Source organism: Papilio polytes, unplaced genomic scaffold (genome assembly GCF_000836215.1).
Source record: "Papilio polytes unplaced genomic scaffold, Ppol_1.0 DF824269.1, whole genome shotgun sequence".
Lineage (NCBI taxonomy): Eukaryota > Metazoa > Arthropoda > Insecta > Lepidoptera > Papilionidae > Papilio > Papilio polytes.
In genome coordinates, this window is record NW_013524935.1 from 765,466 (window position 1) to 781,925 (window position 16,460).

At 33.4% G+C, this 16,460-nt stretch overlaps 2 protein-coding genes across 2 annotated transcripts in view; one reads left to right on the forward strand and one right to left on the reverse strand.

Annotated features, from left to right (window-relative positions):
- LOC106107315 (flotillin-2) overlaps positions 1-16,460 on the reverse strand; it is a 164,263-nt gene that overhangs the window by 131,238 nt on the left and 16,565 nt on the right. The gene's annotated exons all lie outside the window — the stretch shown is intronic.
- Positions 1,783-11,228, forward strand: LOC106107281 (glucose dehydrogenase [FAD, quinone]-like). Its single transcript, XM_013288077.1, has 2 exons — positions 1,783-2,060; positions 8,987-11,228. The coding sequence occupies exon 2, from the start codon at positions 8,987-8,989 to the stop codon at positions 10,853-10,855; it is 1,869 nt and encodes a 622-aa protein (XP_013143531.1). The 5' UTR covers positions 1,783-2,060; the 3' UTR covers positions 10,856-11,228.

Sequence of the window (16,460 nt, forward strand, 5' to 3'; positions counted from 1 at the left end):
GCTGTCCATAAACATATGCGTTTGCCAATGTATTGCCTTTAAAAATAGAAGGAGACGTATAAAAGATGTTTGTTATAGGTCTGTAGTGGATTTGACATGGGGACACATTCCTAGCCCATGCCATCTCTTCCTATCCTTTCCTTACTAAGGATGGGAAGGATTGAGGACTAGAATAAGGCATTCAACAAACTTCCATTTTACGCTTGCCCTTTGTTACATGAGGCAAGTCGGATAGTGTGAATGATTTTATTGCTAGCTTAACCACTCTTGTTTTACCTAATTTACCATGTGACAAAATTGTGCATAACAGTCGCGGCAGTTTTCATTACAAAAATGATCAAATATTGGTAATTTTAGTCTTGGTTCCGGTAAGGATTTACCTGTTTCGTTTAAGATTTTTATGCGCATTTGCATTGCTAACATTTATGAGTAATCTGCAATTATACTTAGTATTTGGGACTCAGAGGAAACTCTAAACCTTGGCTTGTTTTTACATTGTGCTAAACAACATTGAACTTAAGATTATCTACATTTTATGTATGTAGAAGATATTTCCATATTTATTTACAAGCCTATAATCTTTTTTTTTATAACATAAGGTGGCAAACGAGCAAGCGGCCACCTGAATCCGCCAAAATGGCGAAGCGACCGCTGCCCACAGACATCCACAATTGCAGATGCGTTGCCTAACCTTATCCAACAGAGGAGGAGACGCACATAAAGAGGATATCTCCCCTTCCTATGTATCTCCTCCTCCGTTAAATCTACTTCCTTTTCCCATCCTCTCCTTATAAGAAAAGGGTGGTATAGAGAAAGGGACTTAAATTAGGCCTCCGGCACCACACTCAGCAGACGAAACACGGAATTGCTTCCATTTCACGCCTGTCTTCTGTGTGGTCGTGGCAATCTACAAGAAAAATGTCAATATATTACATTTTATGTAAGATACAATAAGAGTGAAACTGATTATTAATGCACGTAAAGTCAAGGTAAGAAACAAACAAAATAGTTCAAAATAATTTAATACATCTTCCTGGAACATTTAATACATCCCGGAACACATAACAGTGGTAGAACCCGCTTTAACATCTTCGAATAGGTCAGCTCGCCCGGTGTAATACCACGACCACTCAGAAAATGGGCGTCAAGTGAAAGCAATTCCGCGTTTCGTTTGATGAGTGTGGTGCCGGAGGCCTAATTTTAGTCCCTTTCCCTTTCCACCCTTTTCTTAAGAGAAAAGGATGGGATGGAAAAGTGGATTTGACTGTGTAGGAGACGCATAGGAAGGCGATTCCTCCTCCGTCAATTAAGGGTAGTCAACGCATCTACAATTGCTGATGATTATGGGCAGCGGTCGCTTTCCATTTCGGTGGATTTAGGTGGCCGCTTGCTCGTCCTTATGTTATAAAAAAAAACACTGTCCAAAAATGAATTATACTTTGTTTTCCAGTTCTCAACTTATTTAAATTTCAATAAAGAATGTTTTATCAAACTATTAAATTACACTATGCCATTTTGTTACAATAAAAAAAAAATTACAACTATCGCTCGATTCAACACAATATCAAATTCCACTATAATAAGTCAGAAATCATTATCATTTCAATTAGAACAATAATTGCATAAGAATTACTAATCGTATGCACTTTATTTATTTTTCATCATCATTTTAAAACGTAATTATCGCAAACGATCAAAACTAGTTTCACAGACATTGAATTACGTTCCGTTTCAATCGACATTCATAATACAATTGCTTTAACGCAAAGCACGTTAAAACTTGAAAAAAATAATAAAAAAAAATTATATTTTTGAAATCGAATATGATATTCAAATATATTGGATTAGTTTATGTTGTACTTGTACGGTAAAGAAAGGTCACGGTGAGTGTCATGCGGTGCGTAGCGATTTGTTCGAGTAAATAAAACATGAGTCGACTCTCCTCACGGCAACAGTGGCGGCTAAGGAGAGGTCCTGATCGTGCTTACGAGCTCTAAAGTGCTAGTGTTGTGGTATTACATGTGCCGTGTTAACAAGGATTATTATTAAATTATCAAAATGTAAGTAATTTTAATTCTTTAAAAAAATAACGGAACCAATAAATAAAATAATGCGATAAAATTCCAATAATAAAATTAAAAACAATTTTTTAACCGTAATGCAATTTACGAAAACTGAAAAATTATGAACTTGCGATATAAATAGAGAAAAAAAAAATATATAAAAAACCGACAAAACGCATAAATATTTAAAATGTGATACAATAATTACAAATGTCTTAAATTATTAATAATGCATTTGTAGCACAGCAATTATATTAAAAAACGTTATTAAACAGTAAACTATAACTATTACTGATACATACTTGTAAGAAATCTATTTTCATTATCAATTATTATTATTATTATTAAAAGATATCTTTTATATAATTTAAAGTGAGGGGAATTTTTAAAATCGAGTAATAAATATTATATTGGAAAAACAATTTATAAATCGGTCTATTCTTTTTATTCATTACATATATAAACAATTCTGTCCATTTCAATGCAATGCAAAAGTTTAAATTCGAAATAATAGTAACAATTCTACGTCACAGTGCATGCAAAAAGATGAAACTAGTATTATCTTCCTCAAATCCTTCTTCCCAAGTTTAAATCTGTCTAAAATAATCTAAGTTGAGTTATCTATACTATTATAATAAAGCGTAAACACACACTTCTTTGTTGCCTAAGATGTCAGCAATTACAGCATATTTTTGAATAGTTCTTTTTTTAATAAAAAGCCCACACTTACGTCACGCTTTAGGCTATATATTTTCACGCCATTAAACTTAGAGGGTAAATATTTTGGATAAAAACCCTAATGTGGGAGAGACCATAAGTTGTTGCCAACATCAAGGAAGGAAGGTTGCCAAGGTTTGTCATGTCATGTCATGTCATTTTGACATTTGCTATTAATAATTTGACAATAACATTTGAACATAAAATTTTCATAATTTCATGCGGATAAAGCCGCATGGGAACAGCTAGTAATAAATAAAGCATAAAACCTTCCAAAACCTGACATTATGAAAACAATTACGTAATAATTAAATACTATTACACTGCTTTTCTCACATTATTCCATCAATTAGCTTTAGCCTGCAAAGCGCGGAATAAAAAAAACTTTTGATCAGTCAAATCTTAACACCTACTCAATAATACGAAAATGCGATAAAAATAACACTCAACTTATACAGGATGTCTCGTAATAAGTAGATAATACTGAAACACCTTTAGTACAATCGTCAAGGGCTCGGAGAAAAGTAAAATAAATTCAACAGGGTTGGCAAAAAAATTCAAATTTAAAATCTATACGTTTTTGGTGCAATAAGTACAGTCTATAAAATGATATAATACATGTCTGTTCCTTAAGTAAATATTAAGTTACAACAATTAAAACGCAAACTAAAATCGGGCCAAAAGAATTTTCCCATTGGGCCGTTTGAATCTATGGATTTAACAGAAACAAACAACCATAGACTACTATGAGAATCAATTAGATTATGTCTGAGAGCAACTGTTTAAATTACCTTTAAGTAAATTAAAACTAAATCATCCCGAAACAGTACAATATCCTGCGATTACTCTCCGAAGGATAATTTATTTATAGTAATTATTCGCGTGTGTTTAAACAACATTGTTGGATGCGCTAACACGCATTTTATGAATTAAATCCACTAAATAGACGTAACTTCCTTACCTCAAGGACTATGTCTTTACCGGTGGAGCAAGCTCAAGCTTTACGTCCTAAAAGACATAACGTCTATTTTCTCTAACAATTGTTGCATTTACGTTAATATAACTCTTTCCTCTTATCTTATTGTGCCTTACAAACGGGTGCCGGGTACCCTTGAACTACGAATGCACCGGAGGGCATAATATTGTAAATTGAGGGGAAATGGTACTTACAAGCTCGATGATTTGCTTCACCTCCTGCAGGTGTCTGGTCTCAGTCAGTATCAATCGAGTCAAAGTCTGGTTCTGTCAATATATAGGCCCAGCGATGCTGCCTGAAAATGCAGCCGGGTGCACCGTAAGGATTTCGAACGCGAAACCGAATTTTGCGACCCCGTTGGCTACCGACATTGACACGACCGTTGTGTCCCCGCGTTGTACAAGCAAATACTTTTAACTTTAATCCGCCTTCTCTCTTTTGAGGTCTCATTACGAATATTTGTGATAACGTTTTCATAACATCATCAACAAAATTTGTATTAGATTTGGGTAGATTTCCTATCGGACATAAAGTCAGAACAATAAATCTCATACTGATAAGTTCTTGAAACTATTACGATTCCAGATTGACCCTCTGTTCTTTATTAACTTAACCCAAAGTAATAACGTTCCCTTATGATTTTATCCTGGTGTTTTTATAATGTACAATTCTATTATGTAATTTACAACCGCAATATTGATTTTTCTTTTGTAAAAAAAAAAATATTTACATTTGTAAACAAAAACTAAAATTAATTACATGAATCATTTGTCTATACTAAATAAAATTTGCACATGACTGTATTACTCTAATACGGAAGTAACGAGAAATTTTAAAATATGCAATTTTTTATAGTATATTAGGAAACATGCAATTCTTTATAGTATATTAGACAAAGGTAAAAACTCCTGTGAAAATAAACATAGCTAAAAGTATAAAAACAGACGTTTTTTCAATTCCCAACTTAGAAAAAGGTAACTGCATTTCAGCGAACAAACACCCAATCTTAACACAGGTTTGAAAATGCTAAACAATAACAAAGTTTCTCTATACTAAATTAAATCTATTATAAAGAGGAAAACTAAAAATTGATATATACATTCAAATCCCATTCATATACATAAAGTAATACGCTTTATGGTATTTTAATTTTCTATAATATTTACTTCTATACTTATATTATAAAGAGGAAAGATTCGAATTTTTTATTGTAATGGAATAACTCAAAAACTACTGGGCCGATGTCAAACATTCACCATTTAAAAGTTGTTATTGAGTAACATAGGCTATGTTTTATATTATTTTTTAATTTCACGCATACGGAGTCGCGGGCGAAAGCTAGTCTTTTATAAGGTAGTACAAACTAGCGATAGATAACATGAGCGATGTCATGAAACTACTTGATATCTTAATAAGTCAATTAAATTTCTTTAAAATAGACAATTGTCTGGAAACGTTTCCACTATATTTTGTCTAAATAAGATAGATTAGTTTGATAAATGACGCATATAAAGTATCGAATTAATTTGTATGAAAGCAAATGCCGTACTTAATAGACAGGTACCGTAGTGACGAAACAAACACGCATAGCGAACAATTTTGACCTATCGAAATTCGATTTAAATAATTATCGAACTCAACTAAAATTATTATTTTCTTATTAACTAATTTAGAGGACAAGTCTAGTATTGATTATAGTGTAGAGAATTTAGCGATGACAGAAATAATATCGAAATCCAATTCGATTACGTACGGCTGTACTAGTAATAAACATTTATTTACTCTCATTATTTGTTATGGTCATTATCAATTTCAGAAAACACTGTTTTTTATTTTATTACATAAGTTATAACTATAAATCTAACGATTCCAACTTCTATAAGAATAAAAATCGAAAATCGATAAGATTCATGACTGATTTTACACAACTCATCCCTACTGAATTTAAAATGAATTGTCAAACTAATCTAAATTATTTAGACAAACTATAACAGCTCTACGAATACAACATTACAATCCACGATCGCCAAGGATTTTAACTACACTGACGCATTCTGGTATTTCCCACAACTTTCATCCCACTTAAAACGCGTGTTGATTTAATTAACGTAAAGGACATTAAAACAACTCCAAGAAGGTCTTTTAATATCATGTCTACGTTAGAGTTTTTCTCTTTAAGCCTCGGTGGCTTATAGGTTATGCATCTGACATATAACAGATCTTGGGTTCGATCTTGTACCATTGTGCTTTTCCAATTTCATATGTACATTTATACTAACAACTTTTCTTCATAATATTAGTATAGATTTAGTATAAGAGCGTCGGTGGCTCAGGGGTTTAAGCACTTGACTTGTAATCTACAGATCTTGGGTTCGAATCCCGCCATGTACCAATGTGATTTTCGATTTTTCGTACGGACATAATTTACCCGACGTTCTTACGGTGAAGGAAAACTTCGTGATGCCTGCACATATCGGCGAAGAAATTCAAAGATATGTGTGAAGTCAACCAACCCGCAGTGGGCCAGCGTGGTTGACTATGGCCTAGTCACCCCTTATTAGGGTAGGCTCCGAGCCCCTCGGTGGGGACGTATAGTGGGCTGGTGATGATAGAGTATAGATTTGTATCAATAAATCTATATAAAACATATCGTTTGTATACTTGTATTGTACAATAGATGCACCTTTCTAAAGTTCTACAATGTTTTAATAACTTTTAGAGGATTTTTCGAGAACAGTATTGTTTTGTCTGAAAAAGTTTATGAAAGAAAACAAAAAGTTCTTCATTGTGATAAGAAATTTTCCGTACACGTCACTTTACTTATATAATTGTAATTTATTAAATAATTAAATATTCATACCACAAATATTACATATTCATACAATAGAATAAAATTATCTATTTACATTTCTTAGAACAAAATATCTTATTGCAATATTAGGAATTTTACTAACACTAACATTATAAATGCGAAAGTTTCGATGGATGGATGTTTGAGTTTGTAGCCTGAACTGCCTAACGGACGTCAATGTTTAGCATAGATGTAGAAGATAATCTGGAAGAACACATAGGCTACTTTTGATCCCGGAAATACTTAAGGTACCCGGGGAAACTATTAAATTGTTTTTTTTTCATGTTTCTCGATAATTCTGCAACGGTTTAACATATCTAAATAAAATTTGGTACAAAAACAAAACAAATCTTTGTGGAACACATAGGATACAGTTCATCCTCGAAATATGTCAGGTTAGCGAGTTATACGTTGTTTTTTGTTTTTCATAGTTCGTATGTTTTTTTACTGCGCGGACGAAGTCGCGGGCAACAGCTTTTCTATACTAATATTAAAAATTTCCCTGTTGTTTTGTATGTATTCGATTCACGTAAACACTACTGGGCTGATTTAAAAAAATATTTCACCGCTAGAAAGGTAATTTATCTTTGAGTAACATATGCATATTAGTACATTTCACGTGGACAAAGTCGCTAGCAACAGCTAGTATGTAATAAATACGCCAAAAAAATAGGTTAGGTTTTTAACCAAAAACTTCTTTACTATATAGTTTTATTACTCCGGCATAATGCGAATACTTTATAGACATGAACATAGAGTTGGGCGTGAGACGCATCCGTCTCGTTACGAGAGCCAAGCATTGGAAAATTATCCATCGTAAACACTAATATCAGTATTCAGAGACATGCACCAAGAAGTATTAAGCTTGGTTTCCATTGTACATCATTCCGCGGACCCGTACAAGGGAGAACGAAAATATTCTCGTTCACAATGTTAACGAAACCAATGTCCCTCCGCACAATGACGTATGAAAACCCAGCGCTACGTAATAAAATGCTGCAATGCGTGAGCTCTGTGCGCATCTACACAACCGTAGATATCGTTTAAATGACAATATTTAAAAAAATAAGGCGAAGTAGATCAAATCTAGTCTTCTTTAGCTCTTATGTTTTCTTCAAATTTGTACAGAATAATCTTACCAATAACCCCTTCTATGTGGCAACTATCCTCCATCCGTCACTCCCAATATGGCCGTCGTGTAATCGACCCAATACCCTTATTTCTGACATCTGGCTACTGTCTGATTATTAATATAACAAGTAGAATTCAGATATTTTAAAACCATGTCATAAATCTGTACTATTATAATAAAGCGTAAACACACACTTCTTTGTTGCCAAAGATGTCAGCAATTACAGCATATTTTTGAATAATTCTTTTTTTAATAAAAAGCCCTACACTTACATCAAGTTTTAGGCTATATATTTTCACGCCTTCACGCCAAAACCCTAATGTGGGAAAGAGACCATAAGTTGCTGCCAACATCAAGGAAGCAAGATTGCCAAGTTTTGTCATGTCATGTCATTTCGACATTTGCTATTGATAATTTGACACATGTAAACAATAAAATGAGATTGTCATAATTTTATGCGGATGAAGCCACTCAGGAACAGCTAGTATTTAAATAATGTGTTGGGTCACAATTACAAAGTGTATTGTTGTTATTTTAAATAAATGGTATTGATTTATAGCACAGACTGAATTACCTTCAAGAATACAGGATACATCCAAATAGTTAAAAATCTAAACAATCATGTAGATTTCTTTATGTTTTTTGTAACCATATTACTAATTTGTATGTTAATGTGAATTTGCAAAAAATATTGCCATACGTGCTTGTTAGATTCAAACACTTATTTATATTCTGTTTGTAAATCCTGGGGATGGTCAAAGAGACATTGTGCAGTATATCCTTAACTAAGTTACGTGACTAGACCTGTAATTAATCTTCTTTGAAGTTCATGAGATCATTACGTTTAACTTAAAATTTACCTCATATCAATTCTATTTAATCTACTACCTTAAGTGTAATTTAACATTATGTAATGTACAAGTTAAGTCAAACGATGTCCCTTTATTTCAAATATTAATAAATGTAATAAACAGGAAGTCCTCGTTTACCCATTTTATTGTTTTATTAAAAATAACAAATAACCTTATCGTATTGGTTACTAGCTTTCGCCCGGGACTCCATCTGCGTGAAATTACAAAAGAAAGTGAGCGCAAAAACACATTATTCTTTCTTCCAGATTATCTTCTTCATCTATGCTAAATATCATCGACATCCATTCAGCAGTTTAGGATATATAAAGTTTTTAATTAAGAAGTAAGATTAACACTTGTTATTGTTTTATTAAATTTTGATTTCTCTAATTTCAGATGAGGTATCCAAATGCAGCACTACCAACGATATGGCTACTGCTAACTATCGTTTTACCAACAAGAACACAGAACGCAAATCCAGTTTCTTCATTCATGCAATTTCTAAGAGAAGGCACAAACCATCTTGACAGTGAACCACCCGACCAAAATAATATGCTAACAGAATATGACTTCATAGTCGTTGGAGCAGGAACCGCGGGCTGTGTACTAGCCAATAGACTCACAGAAATACCCGACTGGAAAGTGTTACTAGTCGAAGCTGGTAACAATGAAAACTTCGTTATGGATATACCAATTTTAGCAAACTATCTACAATTCACCACTGCGAATTGGGGTTATAAAACGAAACCGTCGAGCAAATATTGTGCCGGATTTGAGAATCAGCAATGCAACTGGCCACGTGGTAAAGTAGTCGGTGGATCGAGTGTACTCAATTACATGATATACACGAGAGGAGCCTCCAACGATTACAATAAATGGGAACAAATGGGTAACAGAGGTTGGGGATGGGACGACGTTCTACCATATTTAAAAAAAGTAGAAAACTTTAATATACCATCACTAGATGATCCTAATTACCATGGACACGATGGATTTCTTAATGTTGAATACTCTCCATATCGTACAACTAAATCAAAAGCATGGGTGAAAGGAGCACAAGAAATGGGCTTCAAATACGGGGACTACAATGGCGCCAACCCATCAGGAGTGTCATTCTTACAACTGTCTATGAAAAACGGCACACGACATAGTTCAAGTAGAGCATACTTACATCCTATTAATAAAAGAAACAACCTTCACGTGTCTAAAAATAGTATGGTGACGAAACTCATTTTCGACAAAACAAAAAGTAAAGTAATCGGCATCGAAATGGAAAAACGTAACAGAAAATACAAAATTTTAGCAAAGAAAGAGGTTATCTTGTCTGCTGGGGCCATCAATTCGCCACAGCTGTTAATGTTGTCAGGAATTGGCCCTAAGAAACATTTAGAAGCTATGAATATTCCCGTTGTAAAAGATTTACCAGTTGGATATAATTTGATGGATCATATAGCTGCTGGCGGAGTCCAGTTTATGGTTAATAAACAAAATTTCAGTCTAAACACGGAGTACATCTTGAATCATTTAGATTTAGTATTTAAATGGATGAGGACGCATACAGGACCACTATCGATTCCTGGCGGCTGTGAAGCACTTGTATTCATGGATTTAAAAGACAAATTCAATTCCACCAGCTGGCCTGACATGGAACTTCTCTTCATTAGCGGCGGATTAAACGCAGATCCGTTGTTAAGAAAGAACTTCGGCTTCGATGAGGAGATCTACATGGATACGTACGCAGCTTTAGAAAAACACGATGTATTTATGGTTTTCCCGATGTTAATGCGACCTAAATCGAAGGGCAGAGTTATGTTATCGAGCAGAAACCCTAAAGCTCATCCGACTTTGATACCGAATTACTTTGAGTATCCAGAAGATCTGCAGAAGATAGTCGAAGGTATTAAAGTTGCGATACAAATATCAAGACAGCCGTCGATGAAGAAATTGGGTACAAAATTGTACGACGTGCCGATAGAAGACTGTTTGAAGTATGGTCCGTTCGGGAGTGACGCGTACTTCGCTTGTCAGGCGCAGATGTTTACGTTCACAATATACCATCAAAGTGGTACATGTAAAATGGGGCTGGCCAGCGATCCCACAGCTGTTGTTGATTCAAGACTGAGAGTGCATGGTATTGCAAAATTAAGGGTAATTGATGCCAGTATCATGCCAGACATAGTTTCGAGTCATACAAACGCTCCAGTTTACATGATAGCTGAAAAGGGTGCGGATATGATAAAAGAAGATTGGAAAAGGATACGATGATGAAAATTAGGTTATGTAGAATAAAAAGAAAAATCTGTGATTTAAGTTATTGATGGGTAACTGTATAGTATTGACGTTTCTAATTTAATATATGATAAAAACAATTATTCATTCAAGTGAATAAAATTTATAAATAATTTATTCTCAAATAGCATGGAAAATGTATTTGTAATATTACAAGCTGCATTATAATGTATTAGTTAAGCCAATGGGAATTTAGTGTAAGGCAGAATTAGGGTTACTTGTACATGACAATTAATAATTTAAATAGGTCCTCGGAGAATGTAATGGGGCATAATGTTTTTTTATAGTTTTAGGAATATGTTAACCTTTACCAAAGTTTTGTAGATTAAAAATCTTGTAAACATTAAAAATGGGTTTGATTTTTAAAAATGGTGAAAAAGATTTACTTGAAAAACTGTATTTTTTTCTATCTTTATTATTTGTATAGGGAAATGAAGCTAAAATATTCATGTATATTTTATACTGTGCATCACAACAAAATTTATCTTGGTAAATAATTCGAGAATCACAGAAGCTGTTTAATTGTAAATTGTATGCTGAGAATGACACAAAAAATGCAACGTATTTAAAAATTAAAAACAATTAAAGGAATAAATTTGTGGAAAAATGGTAGTTATTTTTTTCAAAATTCTTCTCGAAAGTTTTTTAAATAAATGTCGCGATTGTGACGCCTTACAAAAATTATTAGCAAATCTTTAAGTTAAAACCAAAATGAAAGCTTCTAAGAACTTACCATAATCCATTTTTCTAATACTACTTCGCAAATATTAACAGCAAATAAACTGTAAGTAACATTTGCTCGATCTTTTTTTTAAGGAACAAATCAACTGATATCTGAGCAAACAAAATTCAGTTTACATTTCTGCTATTTGATTTCGACAGTTTACTAAGTATTGACCCAAAAATGACAATGCCGTGATCATGACCTAAGTAATTTATACCGTCAGCATAAAACGCAAGTTTTTATCTTTGTTGCACAAGGCGCATATTAACGACATGAAACGATGCCAAAATAAGAATAACTGAAATAAAGTAAAATCTGAATATTCAAATTAAAAAATCAGCGTGATTACACAATAAAAACAAGTGAATACGTAAACAACAATTTTCATCATTCTTTTAACTTCATAAAGAAGAAACAATAAAGAGGAATACATGCGTACTAAATAAACTATAGGGTAAAAAGGTGTGGTTTAGTCAAAGAGATTTAAAAATATACAGAGGAAGCATAGTTGACACTTAACCTGAGACATTTAGAAAAAACGATGTTCACTATCAGCCGGTTTGAATATGCAATTTTATCAATCGGTAATCCCAACCCGTGATCAAATTTTTTGAAATACTGTTTCAATCTATACTTCCATACTATTATAATAAAGCGTAAACACATACTTCTTCGTTGCCTAAGATGTCAGCAATTACAGCATATTTTTGAATAATCCTTTCATTAATAAAAAGCCCTACACTTACGTCACGCTTTAGGCTATATGTTTTCACGCCATTAAACTCAGGGGAAAAATATTTTGGATAACAACCGTAATGTGGGAAAGAAACCATAAGTTGCTGCCAACATCAAGAAAGCAAGATTGCTAAGGTATGTCATGTCATTTTGACATTTGCTATTGATAATTTGACAAATGTAAACAATGAAATAAAATTTTCATAATTTCATGCGGATGAAGCCGCACGGGAACTAGTAAACAATATTTAGACAGACCGATGACATTGGATGACTTTTGAGATCGATTCATGGATTGCATCGATTGGGACGTCGATTATTCGTTATTGAGACCCGCCGTATGTCGAATCTATATATTTCTTAAATGTCTTTGGAACAAAAACTGTACATTCACTTTAAAAAAACTTGATGTTTTTGGTCTGAATTAAACAAATTATCTGGCGGCCTTTAATACTTTGTACAAACGGAAACTAACATTAAGAAGTAATGTTCGCAATTGATAAAAATCACGCGCGAATTTAGCACAAGAACGTTTCGAGCAACCTTTCATTGACAGCTGGCAAATACACAATAAATCTAAAGCAGTTGAAACTAAAACTTTCTAATGGATAGATAAGATAAAGCCTTTATTCGCTGACAATTTACAATATTTACAACTTATTAAAAACAATATAAATAGTTAGAGTAAAATATAAAGTTTTATTTTTTAAATAAAGTATGTATGTACATTTTCATTTTCCAGCATCCAATTGCGTATCAGGTTGTCCTTCGACATAGGCCTTTTCTAGTTTCTTCCACGTCTCTCTATCGCACGCTAATCGTCTCCATCCCTTCGGTAGGTCGTCTTCCCATCTTTTTATTTGTCGAAACATTGTAATAAATAAATCTTAATTAATTTTCAAACATTTTGGGACCACTAGTGTTGCCTAATTTCGAAATATATATACATATAGTCCAAGGTATTTTTTATGAAAAAAATCAGATTAAAGTGACACGTTAATCAGTTCAAACAGTTTCCTTAAAATATTTCACTACACTTATTACCCGACTTCATTTAATATTTACTCGACTAAACCAATAGTTTTCTTGACAGTTTTGTCCCCGGAGGCACACTGACCGGGTTATTGATTTTTTGTATTACTACTGTACACTCTAATAAAACGTACACTAGCTCAAATGTGGCCATGCGTTTGTAAAACAGTAAAAAGTACTTACCTACAACACAAACAACAATTTTCAAAACATTTTATTGACATTTGTCAAAATAAGATGGGGTTTTTGTCGAACTTTCAAGGTTTTTCTTTGAAGTCGCATTTTTCTTAATTATCATATTAATCATACTAATTTTATATCATACTAATATTATAAATGCGAAAGTTTAGATGGATGGATGGATGGATGTTTGTTAGAGTTTGTAGCCTAAACGGCTGAACGGATTTCGATGAAATTTGGTAGAGATGTAGAGGACAGTCTAGGAGAACACACAGGCTACTTACTTTTGTTCTTTTTTTAAATTCCACGCAGAAGGAGTCGCGGGCGTAAGCTAGTTGAGAAATAAAAACCAGTGAAATATAGAATAAGTACTAAAAATATTGGTACGTTAATTAGTGTTATTTGATCAGAATATACGCATTACATACCAATACTTGAAGTCTACCGATATTAAAAAAAAACAAACAATGGAAAAACAAAATAGGTAACCCACAATATTAATAAAGATTTTAATTTTTTTTATAATATAAGGTGGCAAACGAGGTCCACCGAAATGGAAAGCAACCGCTGCCCATAAACATCCGCAAATACAGATGCGTTGTCTACCTTTAATTGACGGAGGAGGAGACGCACATAAACAGGACATGCGTCTCCTCCACCGTCAAATCCACTTTTCCTTCCCAACCTTTTTTCTAAAGAAAAGGGCGGAAAGGGAAAGGGGTTAAAATGAAGCCTCCGGCACCACACTCATCAGACGAAACGCGGAATTGCTTCCACTTCACGCCTGTTTCCTGTGTGGTCGTGGTATTACACCGGGCGAGCCGGCTCATACGTGCGAAGATGTTAAAGCGGGCTCTACCACTAAAATAATCATGAAATAGTGTCACTGAATGAGATATTTATAAAATGAATTTTAATAGGTGGCCAAATACCTTTGAGGTCTAGGTGTATATCACATGAAATTAAATTAGTGACCAACATTGTGGTCTAGAATTCTTAAGTTAATCGAAATGTCAATTGAAATATGCATCTATGTTACCTTGCACTGAGGTCAACTAGTTTACCAAATAACACTGCAATAATTATCTGTAAAAGCTATTTTGTATCTGTATTTTTGGTTGTCAAATAAGAGAAAAAAATAGCTTAAAATTTTAAAAAAAAGAGGAGGCATTTTAATGTAATGTCAAAATCTCTTCATCTTCCTCCTTATCCTATTCTCGTAGTGGCATAACAGGTTTTTGTCCTCCACATAACTCTATCATACGTCATCTCAGTTATCCGTTTTTGATCATGTCACCTTTCACGCAATTCATCTCTTTCTAGGTCTACCTCTACCGGTGTACCACACTCATAACTAATGTTCTTAACTTAACATGCGATTCATCCTTTCTCGTAACATGCCCATACCATGCTAACCTTTTACTCCTTATCTTCTCTACCGCTGGGGCTACTCTTAAACAAACTATATTTGACAACCAAAAACACAGATACAAAAGAGCTTTTACATATCTTTCAGTTTATAAATAAAACAAAAGCTAAATGCTACAAGATTTCCAGACAGGTCGTATAAAACAAATCAAACAGGATTTATTTCGTCCTTCGGAGAATCATTAGGGCATTGATATCGAAAACAAAGAATGCAAAAACCTGAGCAAATTTTAAAAACCAGTTTTAAATACGAGTATAACTAAAACATGAAAATACAATTGAACGTTAAAATGCAGGTTTTATGCTGGGTTTCTGCAGTTCCCACATATTTTGCTATTACTTAGCAATTAGTGTTAGATGGACCTAAGTATGAGAATAGTAAAACTCAATTGACATATTTCGGAAAATCATTTCACGAAGTTATCCAACCAAAAACACTAACGGATGGTTAAACGTAGCTGGGAAACCGACCATTAAGTGAAGAGTGGCCTTTAAACTTTAAATAAAAAATTTCGAAAAAACGCTTAGTTGTAAAAATGTCGCCTTAGAAAAATTGTTCATATAATTGTTTCATTACATTTGCAAACCTAGATAATACTAAAACTTTGGAGTACGTAAATTTAACATTTACGCAAAATCTTTCTGAGTACAGAATTTTATTATCACACAAAAAAATTATACAAAAATGACAAAAACTATGAATAATATATGAGACACATTCATCTTTGATCCTCTCAAAGACTAAATTTGCTTAAGTGTTAGTACAAAAAAAGTTTAAAGCTATTTTTTGCAAGTGTCATGGCATCAATAAATTGCACGAAGCCAAATTTAACAATGTCTAAATTTTAAAAAAGTTATCACATCTCATTCATCTTCTAAACTACGGAAAACGGAAGACAGTTTATATTTTATTTTTTACTAGCATTCGCCCGCGACTACGTCCACGTGGAATTTAAAAAAAAACAAAAACAAGTAGCCTATGTGTTCTTCCAGACTACCCTCTAAATCTATGCCAAATTTCATCGAAATCCGTTCAGCACAAAACTGCCTAAAGGCTACAAACTTTAACAATCCATCCATCTTTTACTGTGGTAGAGCCCGCTTTAACATCTTCGAACGAATGGGCCGGCTCGTCCGGTGGACCACACAGAAAACAGGCGTGAAATGGAAGCAGATCCGCATTTCATCCGACGAGTGTGGTGCCGGAGGCTTGATTTTAGTCCCTTTTTCCTTTCCACACACACACATAAAATGTGTATGTATGTGCTTCATAGACTTCTTATAAGTTTTCAGGACATTTTGTATGAAAAATTACTAAAAATACTGCTATTGACAGTTTTAATTCGTTGTATACATGACGAATGAAAGAGTTTAAAAATAATTACAGCATTTCAAAGTTGGTGGTAAAAATGGATTTTTAAGAAAACTTTCAAACATTTCTTTACTTTGTTAGTATTTGACATAAGCAAAAATTCATTCAAT

Excerpts from the sequence above, each read along its gene's own strand:
- LOC106107281 (XM_013288077.1), top strand. The coding sequence starts at position 8,987 with ATGAGGTATCCAAATGCAGCACTACCAACGATATGGCTACTGCTAACT.